The sequence below is a fragment of the Ips typographus genome, linkage group LG8, assembly GCF_016097725.1.
Source record: "Ips typographus isolate SLU linkage group LG8, UJ_Ityp_2.0, whole genome shotgun sequence".
NCBI lineage: Eukaryota > Metazoa > Arthropoda > Insecta > Coleoptera > Curculionidae > Ips > Ips typographus.
In genome coordinates, this window is record NC_138429.1 from 1,044,154 (window position 1) to 1,066,193 (window position 22,040).

Genomic DNA, 22,040 nt, shown 5'->3' on the forward strand with positions numbered 1-22,040 from the left:
TTTTGTGGAAAGAGTATTTTTAACGTTCTTCTACAATAATTACATGAAAGCGCCTGTACAACAATGTAAATGTAACCGTAGAAGCAAAGTTCGTACTAGAATTATTTGACAGAGCCGTATTTACGAATCACTAAATATATTACAGAAAAGTTCTGCAGGCTGTGTAGTCTGGACCTGTATCCTGTATACAACATCAAATAGCTCAAATGAACAATTCTTAAACACATAAAGGCCTCGGCCAATGAGGTTACAAAGGTTACTAAGCTTATAGCTATTCATTTTAGATGATAATTATCAGGTGGGAAAACAGTGTAACGGAAAGAGTAACGTCAATAATTTGCATGCGCGAGATAAAGACAGAAAAGTAAACGAAAATATTGCTGCAATGTTGCCAAACGCTATTTTGAATTCGTCGACTTAGATTACTAATTATGAAATTAAATTTAACGAATTTATTAAGTGTATTGTTCTGTCTGTTGTGTTGTAATGTAATTAATACTATCTTTGCAATTATCAATCTTTATCTGTCAATTACACGGTTTTCCTATGACCGGTTTTACTTTTACCGCACGTGTATAGTAAAAATCAATGTTTTTTCTTGACTCTGGGACTGGTGATCAGGTACTTCAAGAGCTCGGGAATGCACTTTTTACTCGTTTTAAAAGTTCAAGACTGGAAGAAACCCTATAATCGGAAATCAATCTGACCGGTTTTCTTTACTTTTCCCCGCACACTATCCCACCTCGGGGCGTTTCTGCTGGGCCTCCGCAAACTTTTCCGTTCGTTCGTGCACCCCTTTCTTGAAATGATTAATCGTCAATCGCCAAAAGGCTATCCTGAAATCGGGACTGTAAAAAGCGTAGATAAACGGATTGATGGCCGAATTGATCCAACCGAGCCACATAAAGTAATTCATAATCACTTTGTCCACCTTGTTGTGTTCAATGAACGGCATCAATAGGTACAGTATGAAGAAGGGCAACCAGCAAAGAATAAATCCACCTGGAAAAAAATTATGACGTATTGATTTCAGTTGGCCATGATGCCTTATTTCAATTGACATTTACAAAAGAATGGATTCTAGAGGATTGGACACACGTGATCGTCACTGTTTTTTGTGTACAGCCGTCACGTGTGGTATTATTGAAATCGAAAAAGAAATGGCAGACTGTGTGATCAGTAAAACTATGTTTTTGATGTAAAACGTTATAAAATCATAAAAACAATAGACATCAGTAAGTAAAGTAATATCTTTAATATTTTAAAGAAGTAAAAAACTTGTTTCCTCATTTTATTATGTAAAATAGTGTTAATACCGTGCCGCATTCAAGTTCATTTCGAATTCGGAAGTTTCCCAGTCTAAATCAAACGGTTCTGGAAGTTGGACGATTTAACGTTACACTCCCTAGTTTCCCGTTGTCTGGATAGCGTTAATTAACCGGGGAATGTTTCGGATCTTAGCAGGTTTATTTCCTAATTAGTGACTATGCTAATTTCGACCAAGTTTCTTCTTTTAATTATTAAAATTCTTGACATATGACACAAGCAAAAAAAAGAAAATTTTAGATTTTGGTCCGACAAAACCAACTTTTGTAGATTAGCAGTGTGACAGAGGACTAGAAAGTTTCAAGTAACATTAATTAACCCAACTTTTCACAGACACTCGAAAAATTTGCCTTGTACAGTTCAGCAAATAATTTACGCATTTTTTCTAAAAACCTAATTTGGACTGCAAAAATTAATTAAAAACACTTCATCCCGTTTGAGGATGGTGATTTCAAGTACAACGACGTTATCAAACGTCAGATAACCTGTTAGTCACATGATCGCTTAAGTAATTTGTAATTGATGGTCACTGACACCTAACCTAAATAGTTAGTTTCTTTTTCTACCATTTTTAAGTAAAATTACCAAGATAATTACCCATAACAATGCTTAAAGTCTGGGCAGTTTTGGTTTCTCGTCGAAACGACGAAACTCTACTTGCCGGCTCGTATTTTAGCATAATAAACTCCACGTGCTGGCCGTTATCTACCGAAGGCGATTTCGCCGGTAGGGAAGACCTTAAAAATGCAATTTTTACAGTTTAACAGTTGACATAGAGAATGCGAAAAATTACCTAAAATTATTGATGCTTTTGACTGGCGTCAAGGGTCTGTGCTCCTGAAACGAGTATGACGTTGTTGCTTTGAGAATTTTGGTGGTGGAAGCTCTAGTTCCGTCTGATATGATGCTGTTTTTGTAGCTGTTACGTAAACTCGAAGAACGCACACTACAAAAAAATCTTAAGAAAGTCCACAATGTACTGTATGCTAGGCAACCAACAATACGTATGTTACCCTAATGTTTAGTAATTTTTCCACGACTTACCTTGCGTTGCCTTCCTCAGTTTCACCGGATATTCGTTCGATATCAGACTCCTCGATTGCCATACCGTTTTGCTTGCTCTTCTAAAAGTCGATGAGTAGAAAAATTGTTCATTACAGAAGAACCATTGACTTACCCTAGTAAAGGAGGTGTTTATATGACTTAACTGATCGTGACGTTGCGCAATCACGCAAGATATCCGCACGTACACGTACAACATCACAACCATTGGTATAAAAAAGGAACCCATCGCCGAATAAATAACGTATCCAGTGTTTCTGTTGTATCTGCAAATTTTCTGGTTGTGACGTTCCGCATCGTACCTGTACAACAAAGTTTTTCCAATTCTCGTCATTTTGTTGTTTTTACTGATACTGACCATCCGAACATCGGTGGGGCCGTTATCAAAGCGGAACTGAGCCAAACGATCAAAATCATGACGAAAGCGAGTCGTTTGGATCGGCGCTTTTTCGAGTAGCTGAGCGGTTGAGTCACGGCCAAATACCGGTCCACGCTGATTGCGCACAAACTCAAAATTGAGGCGGTACAAAGCAAAATGTCGAGCGACACCCATATGTCGCACAGTATCCAGCCCAATTCCCAAGTACCTGAAAATATCACAAAAATCACAATTCAGAAAAGAAAAATTAAGCCAACGAGTTAGACAAAGACGGCAGCACATTTCATAAGTGACATGCGTCAGTCAGTCACTAGATACCCAAGGACGGTAAACAGTAAAGGATTCCCGGCAGCGAATGAATTCTGACGTCACAGTGGGTCCTCGGGCGCACAATACGCTAAATATTCGCCCGAGACGCTATGTACGAGATATTCGATATTCGTGAATGATCGACTGCAATCGCCAGTTATCGCCAATTACCATCCTTGCTAGATACCAACATAGGACAGCTTAGATAAGTTTAGTTTAGACTGTGTTCTTTTGCCCCTAATGTGTCACATTCAAACTTAAGCTGAAGCTTAAAATCGACTTGGAAATTTTCTGATATGGCCATGTGACTAACCATCGCAAAACAGACTGACACATGTCACTGTCAAATCTAACAAGTTTCCAGCATCAGACAAATCGCTATCATCAGTGAGAATGACAGAGAAAACCGCAACAGCCATTCAAGTTATTTCTTGCTGCCTACATTGACATCGCGAATATTTATAAGAAAACGTGGGATATGCAAGGAAAAATATATCGTTTATCATAAATCCAATCTGTTTTACCCTAAAAATGTTGAATAAGCTTCTTTTGTGTTATACGCCCCCCTTTCTTTTCTTGTATACGTCATCTGTATTCGGTAAAATATATATAATATTCCTGACTATACATAATTTGATAGAGTACGATGCACCGCTGAGTTAATTAAAAAAAAAAGGTGCAGTTTGTGTGGGTTTGTTGTTTCTATAACACCCCGAACTATCCTCTACTTAAACGTAATCGAATGACGTCAAACAGTATATCTAGTTAAGCTGAACTCACCAACAATGAGGTACGCCACTGCCGGCGGCATCACAAATATCCCGACCAGCCAGTCCGCCACTGCCAAAGACATCACAAAGCAATTGGTGACGGTTCGGAGACGTCTCGTCGTAATGACGGCCGCTATCACCAAAGTGTTTCCGATCACAACAATCACAATTACGACACTGAGCAATATCACTAAAGCCGCTTCTTGATAGCCGAACGGTTCATGGTACTGTGTGGTGGTGTTGTTGGTCGCTGATTCGTCCATTATCGCTGTTCTTATGGTAGTACAGTAGCATTTCTGGAAAAAGTTTTAACAATGACGTTTAACCTAACCTAAAAGACAAGTTCACGCAGTATTTGCACCAATCAGTTGGGACTCAATCACGTGACTTCTGTAGACCAATTATTTAACCAATTATTAATATTAATGAAAGTTATTAATAATCTAAATGGTTTAATTGAGATTATTATTTATATTATACGTTTATTATCCTAAAAAGTTTCAGTCAGTCAGTTGTATACGCGACACGGCAAACCAAAATCGTAGACACCCTTGCCAATGACAGTGACAGTTTGTTCTGTCGTTAATGGTGGATGTCAATAATGATAGTCTATTTCTCTCTATTTAATACAATTAAAGAAGGATGGACACTACTGGGAGTATATTTGGTTGCCTATGATAAAATCGTGCATTAAAGTCGTGAAAAAACTTGTAAAATGGATTTTTAATCCGTCTCGGCTAACTGATTGAGACTAATGGTGACGTGCCTGGAAAGGTGTGACCGAAGAAAATGGACCTCTCTGTTTTTCCGTTTAATTAGATCCCACGCGATTTGTCTCAATTTAGCCGTAGTAAAAAATGTTTGCCGGCAACAGATTATCGAAGGAATTGCAGACCAACGTAATAAAAAGGGAAGCACGCAGATTAATTCTTAAAGTGGGATTCGGTAGTAAAAAAAATGCCTTTTTCTCTGAAAAAACCCTCTAACGACCAGTTTTCCGCGTAAAAAACACCAAAAAGCCGATATTTGACGAACGTATTAGGGTTTTTCGGATCCCGTCTGCAGTAAAAAGTGGGGTTGTTTAAGCCTCTTTGAGACTGTCAAAATTACGCTAGAGTAACGGTGATTTTTATCTAAGAACTGTAAAAAGGCAATAACGTTTTTCTGCTGCGTAAGTCTATGCAGTTATGTGGTATAAGAAGAGAGGTCCATTAGAAAAACTTTGTACGTGACGGGTGTCAGTCTGCCAAAACGAGTGTGATGGGGTATAGTTCGGCACGTGACCACATCATCAGAAAAACTAGTTGGTATCTTGTGACTAATTTGATTTACTCGGGTTTGTCGCCATCTTTGTCCAGCTCATTGATTTTGTTTGTTTTCTCTCTTCTAACCACTTTGGTTTCCTAAGTGTCATTTTGAAATTGATATAACTAATATTTAAATTACCTGTAACAGAAAAGCTAATTTACTAAAATACAAAACTGTTCGCTTGATATAGTGCGTTACTGTTTTTATTTTGTCAATTTGTATTTCTGGCTAACCAAAATGGCATTCATTGTAATTCATGAAAGTTTAATGGAATTTTGGGGCGGTTGTGCGAAAAATCCTACAAAAAACGTTACTATTCGTTTTGTTTAAAAAAAAATTACAATGTTTAGACAGATTAATTTGCTATCGAAAACTGTTTGATATTAATTAGGAAATTTTAGGAAATTTCTTAATATTTGTTTGATTTTATACAAAAGCACACGTTTTTATGTGAAATTTTACTTTAATTAATAAAGAGAAAAAATTAAACTAATATTTACTTGAATAGTTTTATGGGTAAACCTTGTAGAAAGCATTAGATGTCTAAACCATCTAGAGAGACTTTTTGTATACAGATGTGATAAATCCAAAAGCGACCATAGGAAAATCATGTAACGGACAGAGAAACGTAGGTAATTGCATGCGCGGGAGAAAGACAGAAAACGAAAAAAAATATCAAGTAGGCCATATTTTTAGCGCGCTGTTGCCAAACGCCGTAAGTATTCAATACCCTCGACAAACTTACTTACGGCGTTTGGCAACAGCGCGCTAAAAATATGGCCTACTTGATATTTTTTTTCGTTTTCTGTCTTTCTCCCGCGCATGCAATTACCTACGTTTCTCTGTCCGTTACATGATTTTCCTATGGTCGCTTTTGGATTTACCACACCTGTATATAAAGCCCATTATCCTTATGGAAAGGTCCTTTGACCATCAATCACTTGTTCAACCTAAAGCCTCTGAATGGGTTATTATCAGAATTTCATTTATTTTACCCCTTTCACATGCACATGTCTGGAGACAAATTGGTTGTCGTTGAGAAGAGTATTTTTGCATGTTTTATTAGTCGATATATAATCCAATTTTGGTATTTTGCGTCGATAACGTCAACGTACATTAAATTTTGAAGAATACATCGGACTTGTCGACGAAAATGTAATGCATATAAAATAGCCTTCAAAGAAACTTGAAGTTTTCGAACAGAACTGGGATGTTTGATAATATAAACAAGAAATTACCTCGAACAATCATTATGAGATTCCCGTTCGGCCATTAAATCCTGGAAATTTCCAATTCAAAACTAATAATGGAGAAATATAGCCGTTGCCCGACAAATCATCGATGGAATAATTACGTGTATATTAAATCGAACTAAAACTATGGACCCGAGTTCGGTTATGTGGAGAGATAAACTGGAATCAGATCGGAATTTAGCAATTCGCATTACGAATTCGAGACGCGTGAAGCGATTTGCTTCAACGAACTTTACGTGGAAGATTCATGTTTCGATCGTAATTTTAGTTTTTTTTGTAATCTGAAGTTATCGATAAAAGCGAGATATGTGTGTACTTGATAATCGTATCAGTAGATTAGTGCAGTAACATATGTTTTCAGCTTTGCTGGTTGGTTAATTTTTTAATTTGGCAAGTGTGGCACAAGCCGGCAACACCGCAGAACGTTGACTTGTTCTTTCTACCGTTCTTCAAAAGTGTGCTTAAAACAGTGATTTTCTTACTCCAAGAGGGTTTTACAGGTGATTTTGTCCCTAAGTGTCTTTTCAAACTGTGTTTCTGGCAGTTCAAACTTTGACACCGTTTTTCTCCCTGACTGTACCAAGTTGTGTAGTGTTTTTTTTAGGTTATCGAATAGGAAATTTAATGAGGATTCCAAAAATGTGCTTAAAACAGCCATTTTCTCACTCCAACTAGGTTTAACAAGCGATTTTGTCTTTGACTGTCCTTTCAAACTGTGTTTCTGGAAGTTCAAACTTTGACACCGCTTTTCTTCCTGACTGTACTCAATTTTAGTGTTTTTTTCGTGTTATTGGATAGGAAATTTAATGAGGATTCCAAAAATGTGCTTAAAACAGTGATTTTCTAACTCCAAGTGGGTTTGACAAGCGATTTTGTCCGTAAATGTCTTTTCAATCTGTGTTTTTGGCAGTTCCAACTTTGACACCGTTTTTCTCCCTGACTGTACCAAATTGCGTAGTGTTTTTCAGGTTATTGGATAGGAAATTTAATGAGGATTCCAAAAATGTGCGTAAAACAGTGATTTTCTTACTCCAAGTGGGTTTTACAGGTGATTTTGTCCCTAAGTGTCTTTTCAAACTGTGTTTCTGGCAGTTCAAACTTTAACACCGTTTTTCTCCCTGACTGTACCAAGTTGTGTAGTGTTTTTTTTAGGTTATCGAATAGGAAATTTAATGAGGATTCCAAAAATGTGCTTAAAACAGCCATTTTCTCACTCCAACTAGGTTTAACAAGCGATTTTGTCCTTGACTGTCCTTTCAAACTGTGTTTCTGGCAGTTCAAACTTTGACACCGCTTTTCTTCCTGACTGTACTCAATTTTAGTGTTTTTTTCGTGTTATTGGATAAGAAATTTAATGAGGATTCCAAAAATGTGCTTAAAACAGTGATTTTCTTACTCGAAGTGGGTTTGACAGGCGATTTTGTCCCTAAATGTCTCTTCAAACTGTGTTTTTGGCAGTTCAAACTTTGACACCGTTTTTCTCCCTAACTGTACCAAGTTGTGTAGTGTTTTTTTTAGGTTATCGAATAGGAAATTTAATGAGGATTCCAAAAATGTGCTTAAAACCGCCATTTTCTCACTCCAACTAGGTTTAACAAGCGATTTTGTCCCTAAGTGTCTTTTCAAATTGTGTTTTTGGCAGTTCAAACTTTGACACCGTTTTTCTCCCTGACTGTACCAAGTTGTGTAGTGGTTTTTTTAGGTTATCGAATAGGAAATTTAATGAGGATTCCAAAAATGTGCTTAAAACCGCCATTTTCTCACTCCAACTAGGTTTAACAAGCGATTTTGTTCTTGACTGTCCTTTCAAACTGTGTTTCTGGCAGTTCAAACTTTGACACCGCTTTTCTTCCTAACTGTACTCAATTTTAGTGTTTTTTTCGTGTTATTGGATAAGAAATTTAAGGAGGATTCCAAAAATGTGCTTAAAACAGTGATTTTCTTACTCCAAGTGGGTTTGACAAGCGATTTTGTCCGTAAATGTCTTTTCAAACTGTGTTTTTGGTAGTTCAAACTTTGACACCGTTTTTCTCCCTGACTGTACCAAATTGCGTAGTGTTTTTCAGGTTATTGGATAGGAAATTTAATGAGGATTCCAAAAATGTGCTTAAAATAGTGATTTTCTTACTCCAAGTGGGTTTTACAGTCGATTTTGTCTCTAAATGTCTTTTCAAACTGTGTTTTTGGCAGTTCCAATTTTGACACCGTTTTTCTCCCTGACTGTACCAAATTGCGTAGCGTTTTTCAGGTTATGAGATAGGAAATTTAACAAGAATTCCAAAAATGTGCTTAAAACAGGGATTTTCTTACTCGAAGTGGGTTTGACAGGCGATTTTGTTCCTAAATGTCTTTTCAAACTGTGTTTTTGGCAGTTCAAACTTTGACACCGTTTTTCTCCCTGACTGTACCAAATTGCGTAGCGTTTTTCAGGTTATGAGATAGGAAATTTAATGAGGATTCCAAAAATGAACTTAAAACAGTGATTTTCTTACTCCAAGTCGGTTTGACAGGCGATTTTGTCCCCAAATGTCTTTTTCACAGTTTCAACATTGACACCGTTTTGCTCCCTAACTATACTGTTGTGTAGTGTTTAATGAGGATTTTAAAAATGTGCTTAAAACTGCCATTTTCTCACTTCCAGTAGGTCATGTGACTGTCTAGCTAAATTATTCTCTAAAACCACGTGATATCTGTCACTAAAGAAAAAATTGATGAATAAATGCCAGTGCGAATCACGTGACTTTAAACACGCTTGCAGTATATAAGTCACTTGTTTGCCGTCATTTGTTGGACTTATCCGACGTTGCCATATCTCCACTATTTTAGTTTCCTGCCACAAAAATAACTGAAAATAAATAAATCATGTAGGGTATATAATTCTTATCAAGCACAAATCACACATATTTAATTAAAACACCGAGGGTATAAAGGGTAATAATCGTCAATTTACGAGGGTGATAAGCGGTTGTAATACGCTAATGGCTATCCAGTTAAACAACCGTTTCAATACCCCATTTATCCGATTTTTTTTTTAAATTAAAAACAGTAATTGATCGCCCCATCAATTGGTGCAAAACAAAATTACCATATTATGGTAAAAGCCGACTTGATTGAGTTTTATCCAATTTTTTTGGCATACCAATCACGTGCCACAGCACTACTAAAGCAAAAACTGTTGCATGTATTAAAAAAAGGAGTAATTACAGCAACATGGAACAATACAACCGTAACATTAAAAGTGCCCAAAGTTTCCATTAGGAAGGAAATATTACTCCAATTTAATCGCCTACGACTACTACACACAACATACGAGCCGCGTACTATCGATTTTCCCCAGAATCTCATATATTTTAGTGTAATTTGTGCAAAATAGAACACGTACGTACGATAAAACCGAAACTATACATCCGGTTGTTTAATTGCAGATGACGCGAAGTAATTTAGAAGTATATCTGCCACCATTAAGAGCGACGTTGTCATCTTTTTAGTGCGCTCTATTAATTCAATAAAGTCACCTCTAATTTCTTGGAAAAAGGACAAATACGTACAAATCGGGAGGGAATTTTTCTGGCAGAAAATGTAATTTAAAGTGACAAGTCCACCGGGTGCAAACGAAAAGATTAAACGTCGTATAAATGCTTTTCTAGCTGCCAGGAAAATCACAATCAATTTTCTCTTATTTACTTACTTTGAAACGTACGAGAAAGTCCTCCCAGATTATGTTAAGCTGTCAAAACTAAGTAAAAATGTATCACAAAGTATTTTTTTCGGTTCAAAAAAAAGATACGTGTCACGTCACGTGCAGTTTTTTACTTCTGGCAACGTCGCTTTTAATCAGTTTGTGAGTGCAAGAGAGGCAATATACATGAAACAGACAAAGATCGACATGGATTTTTATTTTGTGAACTTTAAGTTAGTTAGTTTAAACGTATTTTCTACTCTTGAGCAATCATATACTACTTACAATAAGATGATCTTCACAACAGTACAAGGCACAAGGACATCTTGCCAAAGTGCACCACGTTTTCCGAATTTGCACATTTCTCGGCACAGGTAGGAATGTTTTGGATGGCGAAACTTTAGAAGTATCATTGCAACACCACACAAAGCACTTTTTTAAATTCATATTCACCACTATTAGCATTTTTGATGCCTGCAGCAATAAAAACTAACAACAAATTCAAAGCCAAAACCGAAAACGTCAAAACAGTAAAATAGGGTTAGGGTGACGTAATCTTCTTTCTTGACGCGGTAAGTGAAGTATCAACGTTGCCAAATAGTGAAAAATTGCATGTGACGTCATAGTTTTTTTAATGCTCAATTTCTCAGTTGTTATGGCTTTAAATGAAAATCGCAAAATACAATTTTAATGACAAATCAACGAGATGTCAGAGCCTGTCAAACAGAGATGAAAAAAACTGTTGCTAACTTGGGATTTCCATCACAAAGAAACTTTTTGCTTTCATACTATTTAAACTCCGCTAGTGAATAAAATAATTTTACTCGGAGTGCGGAGTTGCCACGACTATCGTCGAAGGTGTGATTTACAGTTTTGGAGCAACTGAATTATAGCCGGGAAAAATGACGTAAAAGAAACTGCATCGTGTTGCCGAAAAGCGCTTTTACGTACACGGTGACTCTGTTTTTATGTCGTCGTAAAATTGCGAAGACGTTTCAATTTGATTGAGGTACTTATCACGTTTATTTGTACTACCCTGTATACAAACTTACATGAACATAAGGCTCTAAAGTGGTCCTGTCCTGGATAATCTGAAAACAAAGAAAATTATTAAAATATATCACTGAAATCCTCGAACGAAACGTCAAACTGGACAACTGGATTTGTGACGTCATACTAATTTTGTTTGCTACCATTGGTTGATTATTAGCCAATCAAAATTGAATAAAGCATTGAAATGACTCAATTATAATTAGAGTTGCATTCTCTATGCAAAGAGTCAAATGTGAACGTGGCTTTCATCAGTAAAACATTAAAAAAAAACCTTCGTTTTAAATTGCCCATAAAAACGAAGTTCGTTTCCCTTTCAACGAGGATCTTTTGATGATTTTTCGTTGTCATTTTAGAGAGAGTATGACGGTGAAATTGTTTCCAGAAAAAAGGTTATAAATTATTTAGGGAAGGTACTTCTGAAAACATCTGAGGAAATAGGTAGGGCTTAAAGCCACTGAAGGAAAAATTAGTTTCCTTGAAAAAATTGGGAGAAACGTAATGGAAATTCCTTTGGAGCGGATGCGTAGCCTTGTGTAGGTTTGATTGGTTGTCAACTTATTGGTAAAGCGAGGAAAATTGTTTTAGTAATCACGTGACTGCAATAGTTACATAGAAAGTAATATCACGTGTGTTCTCCTAGTATAACCTGAATAATATGTTACTGGAAACGTTTTCCTTAAGCGATATACTGGATGGTGAATCATATAGCGTCAAATTATGAAGAATTTATAAATAGGACTCTAACGTCTACATGTCAGATGTCAAATCTATCAACCTGGTTGCTGTTGGCAACACTGTTTGATTACCTATTAAATGGAGTGCTAGAAATTTATACAAGGAGTGATATGACTAAATTTAGTAATTGACTGACGGATATCAAACCGCACCCAATCTATTATTGTGTCTCGTTGCGAAATAAAACGCTTTTTGACGCTCGCGAAAGTAAATATCATTAATTAAATGCCCGATGTGCGGTCAGGTATCTGATGATGTATCGTCGAAACGCCGCCATCTAATTAATTAAATGTCTCGTCGTTTACAATCACTATATATTTGCCAGAACTTTTTTTTTTTTTGCTCCATTGTTAACAAAATGACTGATGGCAGGAAACTTTGGTAGACTAGTTGGCCTTGTTGGCAGCTGTGTTTTATACGTCATATTAATGTCAGTTATATTGAGCACAATTATTAATTATTGCTACAGTATATTACCAACAATTTTGCCTTCAGTATGACGTTATACAGGTTTTTTCCATTAATTCCTTTCGGGGAAAAACAACTTATTATTAAATTTTCCTTTTCCAAATGCAAATTATACACTTTTGTGCCATAAATCTCTAAACTACACGTAAATAGAGGAAACATGCCCGTCATAACGTGCTGAATTATGAATTTATTTTTCGCATTACGTTCTGTACGATTCCAACGGCCGCGAATACAGTAGGACGGTAAATGTAGCGTTTAGAATGGGCTAAATGGACAGTTTAATTAAAAAGGAAAACGCTAAATTTCCGTGCAAAAGTTGCATTTTATTCGGTAGGCTAATCAAAATAAAAGCAAAATTGTTGCGCCCATTGTAATACACAATTCAAATTCTAGAACACTTTCGGTGTTTGATCGATAATTTCATTATTAAAAACCTGTACCACTATTAAAATAGTCGTTAATATGTCACGTGACACTCCATTACAAATAATTAATACAGTCACCTGACGACTGTCAAATTATCCTCTTAAACAATAATTAAGCACTTAACCCTTCTCAAATTACAACCGAGTAGGTTTTTTTTAAGTCTCGACCGTTACTCGTTTTATTTAAAATGCCGTAAAAATTTGTGAAACGAAAATTACCCCAAGTCGTATTGTTCCGCTTAAGCCGCTTATTTTAAGCGCTAAATTGGTTTCAGAACGGGAAACAGAAAAATGGCGGCGCCACGCAGTGGTCGTCCTGTTTGACGAAATAAAGGGGTTGGTTTTAATGTAAAGCGAAAAATGTACCCAATTAATTACTAACCGAACATTGTTCTGTTTGTTTGTGTGTCACATGGATCGTCGAGATAAAACCGGGATTCCGCTAAATGGCAGTCTGTTTGAGAACCAGCGAAAATAACTGTTCTGGAAGGGCTCATTTTGTTTCTTGTTTGTCGGTTGGTAAGTACCGTAATTATCTTTTATATACAATGGTAAAACAAAAACCACAAATAACCATATATAACAAACAGAGATAGCTGGTAGGTCATTTCAATCTAATTTATTTCCATGAATGGGTGTGTGTGAAAATATTAATGAATATTCGTTTTGCTGTATCCGTTGCAACAACTCATCTCTAGTTGCTTAAGTCCTCAAGTCTCATCTCTAATTGTCATTTGTCAAAAGTGAATAAAATCTAACCTCAAACGTCAAAATCAAAATAAACAAAATGGTAAACAACAGTTAATAGAAGCAAGTTTTCGGTCCTGTTTTGTAAGATTTTGGCAGAACCGATTTCGACATAATAAAACTAATACAAGTGACTTTACCGAACTAAACGTGCAGGTCCCCCCTGTAGCCCCCTACAGTTGAAATTCTTCACGGCTAGAAGCTGTTGATGACTGAACTTAAAGCAAATCATAGTAAGGTGAGTTTTACTAAAGTTTTCCAGAAGTTTTCCTAATTATATTTTAACATTTTATGTGAATTTTAACTGATTTGCCGCCTAGCAAGAAAATTAATTTTGTATTATTTATATCACTAATTCCACATATTGCATGTAACGATAATATCACATATTGATCAATTTATCAAAATACTCTCGAATCGACATGCTTGATTGCTGCAATAGGGCTGAGCCGATTAACCGGATGCTAAATTACGCATATAACACTGATATAAAGTATTTTAAATTCACTGATATTAATTTCCAATTAGGGCTTCCTCAGAGGACATTTAAACCGTGGAAGGGCACGCAGGTGAATGAATTACGATGACACAAAAGGGTCGTAAATGTTAAACATTAATAGATTTTTAAGGAGCGCCTTCCATAACTAAATTAAGGTCCATTTTTAGCGTTTTGGTTAATTTAGTTGATAAACACTAAATTCAGGTTGGAACTCTATCTATAGTAAAGTAAAATCAATATAAAAGGCTGCAGGACTGGAAATAAAAATATTAGAGGAACAACTACTGCGAAGATGTGTTTAACTTAGTTACAGTGACAAGAAACCTCCAGGAAATTTACTTAGAGGAGTAATTAAAACTGTCAGTCTACCATAAGAATCTGTGTGGTACGATTCATGTAAAAACTGCCTCGGGCTTTTATTATAATACCAACAAACTACGTTTACCCTTTGCCTATTTTACGCTACGTTGCTGAACTGGGTTTTCGACATTTCAAGACAAAAGCCTTTTGAGATTACCTCGATCAAAGAGCGAAAGAAAAATTTTCGTTTCCGCAGTCACTTTTAGAATTCCGTGGGGCTAAATTAATTTGAGGTTAAAATTGCATGTAATTTCACCGTAAAAAAAGTTTAATAAGGCCGCGTAAAAATGATTTGCTCTGTACTACAAAAACACTCATTAATCAGACATGCAGTGATCATGTGACCAACTGTCATCTTACAATTTGTCTTTGATAAATTGTGAGGTTGCCAGTTTTCTTCATAATAAAGTGTTCAATAGAAGCTGAATATAAAAACTAAACGACTAAAACTAATCTAAATTGGTCCACGAAAATAAACATGGCTCTTTCCGGTGGGGGGGGGGAGGGCAAAAAATAAATGGATTAAGTGAAATTATCTTCGCATCAAATACGTATTTCCTAAAATATACACACCGCAGCCGGTCCAAAATTTTGTATTTATTATTTTAGGCATTACGGCTTATCCTAGCCTATTGGAGAGAAAAAAAAAGTTTATTTAAAATCGTTCTAGTTATTATTATTAAAGGATGCACGGTGGTCCGACGAAAACACACTGGCAAATTGTTTCCATCATTCGTTTTGTTTACCAAAGATTTTCCGAACACGTATTGTTATCCGTCTTTATGGTTCTTAGGAAATTGGGGATTATTTTTATTTATTAATAACTGTTCCTCAGTATAGAGATATAATTTTTCCGTACGTCAGTAAAAGGATTAGGGTGCCAATTAAGTTTTGTTTCAATATTCTTCACCAAGGGACATTTCGTATAACCAATTAGGATTAATATATCAAACCAGATATTTTTATTATTTTGCTTAGAAAATTGTATTTTTTTCTGTATTAATAAACAATAAGTATTGATTTTATACCTGCAATTTATTAATATTTTATACACCCACTCCTCAAAACTATACAATAATATTCGATAGTGCACATCATTAGTTCCATATGCACCTTGACGATCTCGATCATGTGTCCCATCCCTACACTCAGACGCCAAGATGGACGTCGTTGACAACATTCAAGATTATGACAGTGAGTTCCCTTTTAGATGAGAGGAAATCGGCTCAGGGAACCGTAAAAGGGGTGAGTGATATATGGAGATATGTAGAGTATTCTTTTTTTGGTTTAAATTTCATTTATTTAATATTTTCCCCTATGCGAGTTAATTCACTTCAAAAAAGTAATATGTCAGTTCAGTTTGACAGTCTAAAAGTATATCGACCTTGGTTCTATTCATTTCGCAGATATAATCTGACAATTTGAAAAGATCCCGTGTTTTCACTCATAATAGAGATGTGCTACGTTTAACAAACAATTTCCTAACTTTGTAGGATGACAAAATTCTCAAACTAGCCAGCGCAAAACCGTTAAAATAAGCCACTGCATTATCATTAAAGTCTAATAGTAATTACTAAAGCCCTCCTTACTATAAACCCTTTTTACAGGTTTGCATTCTCTGACTTTTATGTTTTCAGTTTTAAAAAGCAGATTGCGATCTGCCAACCTTGTATGGTTTTAACTGGGACACTAATTTTGACAGCTGACACGTGTAAATGACTGTCAAAAAGTTTACACCGAGCAACTTTTAACGACTTTAAGGGAAAAAATCGATTGGAACCGATTAATGGTTTCCCAACGTTCGGCCATTTTTTCCACTAATTGCCACTTTCCACAAACACAGACCCCATTTTTCTTTTTTAAAACTTTGTATTTTTCAGGATTAAACTCTTTTGTCCGAATTACGTCCGATTTTATAATCAATAAATTTCCGAGTTGTTCTGTCACGAATATGCAAGACAAAACAAATAATTCGACTTAAGATTTAATAATCTAAAGTTGCACAGTAAATCACTCGAATAAATGCGACATTTAACATATTAACTGCAAATTAAATGTCGCCTCTCGCATAGCCCGGATACCGCGTCTTTTCAACAAAGAAAACGTGCCTTCACAAGCTGCATCGTATATAAAGCTCGACTTCCGAAAAGTTTAATTCAAAACTTTCGAATAAAAAGAAATCGAGTGCAAACTATGAACAAACTTTGAGAAAAGGGCACCGAAGCGTGTCGTTCTAAACAGTTTCCAAAACTAAAAGATTCGGTTTATGTCAACTGGAGCGGTCTTTGATGCTGATCCACAGTAAAGAAATCAAAACGATCAAGGAATTTTGATGGTCAAATAACGTAGCGGGAGTGTTAGTCTGGTTGCCTATACTGCGCGTTTTAAATTAATATCCGAACGTCCTCCCACAGCATTCTAACCTAAGATTAGTTTTGTTTGTAGTTTTTTGACAGGGAATCGTTGTTTCAGTTTTTTTTGCTTGTTTTAATAGTTTTGTGACTCATTTTTGTGATTAAGAGTGGTTTGCTGTAGTTATTCTAGTGGTGGTATCTTCAAAGTATGTGATTTCGAGGTTTAGACAAGTAAGTTAAGTTTTTGTATTCCACAAGACTCAGACCTTGTAGTTAATGGTTTAAAACCCTAATAAAACTAGGTGCTAATTGTTGTGTTTTCAATTTACTTTTGTGTCTAGAAGAGTGCCACAAAATGGTCCCTTAGTCACATGATTGCTTTACCATAAAGACAGATTGATATCTTGTGACCACTCGATAAACTCACATCACAGGTTATATCCATCTTTGTCTATCCCATTGATTTGCAATCTTCTCTCTTAACAGTTGCAGTAGAAATAACTATACAGTTACTGCCATTTCAATTTTTTATATTCTGCTTAATATTGTTGGGTTTCAATACATTTTATCCTCAAACTTTGCAGAAAGAAAGAAAAGCTTGTGATTGGTCACAAATACTGCAAATTTGGACTTACATTAATCAAATTATTCATTTCCCATAATTTGCATATGAAATTTACCCCACCGTATATATCTAGGACAAGGTGAAGGGTTGTACAAGCCTTTCCTATGCATATAAAACAGTTTTAGGAGTGACAGAAACACATACAAAATATTAGTTTATATAGTATGTAGGATTTACACTAAAAAAGAGCTGAAAAAATTAACATTAATTATTTCCAAAAAAAAAGACAAATTTTCGTGACATCATCAGCAAAGTGACTGAATCCTAAAATAATCAAAATTGAAGTATAAAACGTGTGGAATTTATAAATTATGCGTCCTACATTATGACGCATTTAATGTATCATAACATTTAGACAGGAGGTGAATGTTTATTTTCACAGTGTGAAACTCCTTTAAATGTTATTAAGCATTACCTACAAATTTTCCTTTCTTTGAACTTGTAAACCGTTTGTTTATTAGTTTGTTAGGGAGTAATTAAAACGTGTAATTAACGCTCAACAAGTGGAAAATGTTAATATTTAACGCACTCACCTTTTTCAGTACCAGAAATCATCAGCAGAAAGAGAAAACTTTCGAAAATGCGGAAAGTACAATAGCGTCGCGACGCCAACCACGTTTGAAACGGCGAGAGTGCGAGCGTCGACTGAAGATTTTATAATCATTTTTCCCTGCAGATTTCCACAGATTATGCGTCGAATTTTTACAACTTTCTAACATCATTAAGGGTTGGTTTCACCATTTAAAATTAACTACACTAACTACCGAATCATAGGGCCACTTTCTTTATGTTATTGGTGGAAAAACAGTTTTTTCACCTTGAATATGTTTACCACAGCGATTTTTGCGGGAGGGATGTTTTCACTAAGTATAAATTTTGTTTACTTGTCATAACTTTTGATTTATCCACTTTGCTGGCTGTATTTCAGGGATTTAGATTGTTTATTGATTTTACTTTATGCCATTCGTCAAATTTTGCTATTTTGAGGTGTTTTCTGTTATTCAAACTTATTAAATACACTGACAGTTGTTTAGGACTAAGTAGAGACAGAAATGTTAGTCGAACGAGACTGTTTACAATTTTAATTAATAATTATACAGGGTGTTTCCAAAAATGTCATTCCACATGTGATTTGTCGTTTGGTGTCACTTTTTTTTTCAATTACAAAATAGCGCCAAAATTCACAATCTCTCCTAAAAATGATTATTACGAAATTCAAAAAAAGGTAACAAAAAGGTCGATAATACACGATCCTCACAAAATAACAATGCCTGCCAGGCCTATATGGCCAATAATATGAATATGGAAAAGGGACAATGGCTAAAAAAATGAATGTCCAGGATAATGCGGTTTTTTTTGTCCCTTCCCACACGTTTTAATGTATATATTTGGTTCAGGATAAAAGGGCATCCCTTGGATGAGAACTGTCCAGAAAATTATCTAAATAACAAATTTTTAAGTTAATAGATACAGAAATTACCTGAACAACCTACAGACAATTTTTGCTTCTGTCACTGTCTAAATTTCAAAAATTTTCAGTTTTTGTCAGTTTTTTTTGTCGGTTGCACTTTATGTCCCTAGAAAATTCAATAATTGATTCAGTGTTATGCTAACGTTTGGTCTGGTTTGCATAGAAAAATGAATCCGAACGACAACAACGTCCAAAACTACTACGAAGATGACTATTACGAAGATTTCCAAGACACCTGCGGGGATTTCTCCAACTTGCAAGTTCCCAACGCTCGTCTATATCCCCAGGTAAAAACCATGTTTTGTCTCTTTCTATCGACTACAGGTGCAGTTTCCGGCTCTTAAATATAGCTCAAAAGAACATGTAATAATGACGTCAGCTTTGTCCACAAACTATAAAAGCATGGACTGTTTATTTTAGAGCTGGATCGATGCGCTCTAAGTGCATACACCCGAATTCGTATTAAAATTGATTTATGGCTCTCTCTGCTTGAGTACTAATTATCATTGGTTTGTCTCTCTTAATACGTGTATAAACATCATTTACGAAGTCAGTATACCTCGCTAGACCAAACGGACTTAAATTTGACAATTGTCACGTGACACTCTATTGTGTACGATAATGTCATTCTTTTGATTTCAGAGATACGAAAACCGGTACACAGAATATTGCAATCCAGCAGAATGTTCGTGCAACAGACGTGACTGCTCCCAGTCTACCGACGAGTAAGTAATAATTTAATACAAAGAATAACAGAGAGCAGTAAATGGAATATTCGAAATATTCAACGTCTTGCTGTGCATCACACAATTCCCTTTAAAGCGGAGATTTGCATCCCAAGAATTCCGCTTCGAGAAGCGTGACTAAGGGACAAGGCAATTTGACAGGCGTACGTAATTAATTAATCAGCAATCACGTTTGGAACCAGAAACTTAAAGAGAGAAACCATGTTAAACCAATGCTTTGGACAAAGATAGAGTATGTTATAGTTAGCTAGGAGCAAGTGTATGATGTCACGTGACAGTCAGAAGAATTCTGTTAAAGCGGGCACGTGAGTGTCATTTCGGTTCGGCTCAAGGCCTTCTCGACTAGAAAGCCTAGGAGGTGGCACTTGTCAAAAATTTCAAAATGGTGGAAAGTGGTTGCTTCTAATGTCAGAACAGTATTTGTTCGAGTTGAATTTGTAGTTTTGAGTGGTTTTCACTCTCTTGAACAAAGTTTTGAGGAGTTAATAGTAAAATAGAATAAAAACTAGTGTTAATCTAGGTTCTTAACACTTAATACTTAATACTAGTAAATAGTATAATCAATGGGTAAGTAACAAACATTTTCACTAAATATTCTCTATACAGCAAATTGAACTTTAAAAGTTAACTCCCGATTAAATTATTTCACTTCCTTCATCCACGCTTTTAAACGTATGCAAACGAGCTAACTGGCTTAAAAGACTTTGCCATTGTAACAAAACTCTTTTAATAACCATCAATTATACGGGGGTGTAATTTGCATGCACAATTTCCTCTGTTTTTGAGGGTGTTGGAAGGTGAAAATGTGCTGTAATTGAATCATCAGTTAACACGCATTTCAGATATGACTACTACAACTATCGTCCAGTTCAGTCGAGCAAGAAATCAACCAATCAGCAACGTCGAAATCGGTACTCGACCTATACAGATTCAGTCCAAAACGCCTGCATGGTACACGACACTGTGGTACCGTCAAGGGACCCGTACGACCTGCAGACTTGTTACGAAGACTACTACTACGAACAGTACCAGGATAAAGTCCATACCTACAGACTGCATCAAAACTGTACCACCAACGAGTTTCCAGATGATGTTAAACCTGAAAGAGTTGTTAGACCGAGAAAAAAGTATCCAGTGACTGTGAAAACACCCAAGTGAGTTTTCACCACTTGTTTAGAAGGTTTTTCACTTTTTCTTAATAGATATGTGTCAAAAAACTCAGCCCTACCAAACATAAGCAAACGAGCTTCAGTGCTTTGCGTTCCGGTTATAACTCAACCTGATCCACCGCTAAACCGAAAAAGAAGCAAAACAACTCAAGTAAACGCAGTCATTTTATGAATTGAACCTTAAAGTTTACTTGAAAACTTTCAGGTGGTAAACAAGAAAAATCCTGCACCCAACAAACACTTTATTGATCCAGGAGACAGTTATTCAGCCCACAAAATGAACTCGGAAGGTGATGTTAAAACTTGTTTAACACCAGAAAACTTTGATCACTTTTTGGACCATTACGAAAACAACGTTCTACTGAATCAAGCCAGCAATGAAATTGATCAAGAAACTGTCACTTTTAAGGAGTTTGCTAAGTTTATGAAACCCAAAGTGAGCTTTATGAAAACTTTTGATTTTTTTAATGATTTGACCTCTTTAGGTACCGTCATCGATCAAGTTACGACAAGAAAAGTCATTAAAGCCCCAGATGAAGTTGAGTTTGGATAAACTGTTGAATCGGCTTCAAAAGTGCGAAAATGTTGATTTGGATGTCCACCAGTGTGAAGGAGAGAATTCACCCGAATCAACTCCAAAAGTTGAAAAAGAAAGCGTTGATAATGTGAGTGATGTTAAGAGAAAGTGTTCAAAAAATTAAATATAATAATGCTTTAGGTGGAAAGTTTTACTTATGATTCTCTGGCAAGAAAACAGGATCAAGCCTCGTTGAAACAAAACGAGGAGTCAATGAATGAATTACTGGATTGTTTGGAGGGCAAACAAAAAATCGCGAAAACAATGGACGATCACGGAGCCCTAGACTTGCACAAGTCGAAAAGTTACATCGTGGATTTGATCGATCGCGCCCTTAGCAAAGAATTAGGCACCGTACCCAGAGAACAATTAGTAAGTGTCATTTTCCAGTGCGGTAAACATTTGTTGATTATCCATTTTGTTTCAGATTTTCCCGGATTTGACGCCGAACAAAGCGGTGGCGGCGATAAACAGGCACAAACAATCCACTCAAAAAGAATTGTGCTACGAAGTCACCGCAGCTTTAACCGACTCGATCATTTCGAACGCGTCAGCGCCCCCTATCGACGGATTTAATTCGGCTCCGGAACCGAGCACGTCGCACAATGTGATACAGCAAAAACCATGTAAGTGACCGAAATTTGTTTATACTTCCATGTGATGAGTATTTGACATTTGTTACGTAATTACTCATTTGTCACTCCGGCAATAGTGTGGTCTTT

General features: G+C 36.0%; 2 protein-coding genes across 7 annotated transcripts in view; one reads left to right on the forward strand and one right to left on the reverse strand.

Moving 5' to 3' along the window:
• TyrR (Tyramine receptor) lies at nucleotides 1-18,000 on the reverse strand. 4 transcript variants are annotated; one of them, XM_081985969.1, is made up of 10 exons: nucleotides 17,889-18,000; nucleotides 11,139-11,177; nucleotides 3,857-4,142; nucleotides 2,747-2,975; nucleotides 2,504-2,690; nucleotides 2,371-2,450; nucleotides 2,120-2,284; nucleotides 1,924-2,063; nucleotides 743-1,002; nucleotides 1-684 (listed from the first exon to the last, which is right to left on the reverse strand). In XM_081985969.1, exons 3-10 carry the CDS (start codon nucleotides 4,107-4,109, stop codon nucleotides 667-669), a joined length of 1,332 nt encoding a protein of 443 aa, XP_081842095.1. In that variant the 5' UTR covers nucleotides 4,110-4,142; nucleotides 11,139-11,177; nucleotides 17,889-18,000; the 3' UTR covers nucleotides 1-666. The 4 variants fall into 4 exon arrangements, with proteins under 4 accessions (XP_081842095.1, XP_081842093.1, XP_081842092.1 ...); XM_081985967.1 differs by lacking the exons at nucleotides 11,139-11,177; nucleotides 17,889-18,000 and adding an exon at nucleotides 10,372-10,566 and having other exon boundaries at nucleotides 2,120-2,272; XM_081985966.1 differs by lacking the exons at nucleotides 11,139-11,177; nucleotides 17,889-18,000 and adding an exon at nucleotides 10,372-10,566.
• LOC145733229 (uncharacterized) overlaps nucleotides 13,591-22,040 on the forward strand; it is an 8,931-nt gene continuing 481 nt past the window's right edge. The window contains exons 1-10 of one of the 3 annotated variants that reach the window (XM_081985964.1): nucleotides 13,591-13,755; nucleotides 15,465-15,621; nucleotides 18,990-19,113; nucleotides 19,469-19,551; nucleotides 20,415-20,726; nucleotides 20,775-20,892; nucleotides 20,947-21,177; nucleotides 21,227-21,406; nucleotides 21,460-21,690; nucleotides 21,746-21,944. In XM_081985964.1, the coding sequence (XP_081842090.1) occupies nucleotides 18,994-19,113; nucleotides 19,469-19,551; nucleotides 20,415-20,726; nucleotides 20,775-20,892; nucleotides 20,947-21,177; nucleotides 21,227-21,406; nucleotides 21,460-21,690; nucleotides 21,746-21,944 (1,474 nt within the window). In that variant the 5' untranslated portion in view covers nucleotides 13,591-13,755; nucleotides 15,465-15,621; nucleotides 18,990-18,993. Of the gene's footprint in view, nucleotides 13,756-15,464; nucleotides 15,622-16,834; nucleotides 16,962-18,539; nucleotides 18,581-18,989; nucleotides 19,114-19,468; nucleotides 19,552-20,414; nucleotides 20,727-20,774; nucleotides 20,893-20,946; nucleotides 21,178-21,226; nucleotides 21,407-21,459; nucleotides 21,691-21,745; nucleotides 21,945-22,040 lie in introns of those variants that run through there. The other 2 variants (XM_081985963.1, XM_081985961.1) reach the window with 2 other exon arrangements.

Coding starts and splice junctions, on each gene's coding strand:
- TyrR (XM_081985966.1), bottom strand. CDS start 10,551: ATGCTAATAGTGGTGAATATGAATTTAAAAAAGTGCTTTGTGTGGTGT. Junction 4,143..10,371: donor GTTGTGAAGATCATCTTATT/GTAAGTAGTATA, acceptor AACTTTTTCCAG/AAATGCTACTGTACTACCAT. Junction 2,064..2,119: donor AAAAGCATCAATAATTTTAG/GTAATTTTTCGC, acceptor TGCATTTTTAAG/GTCTTCCCTACCGGCGAAAT.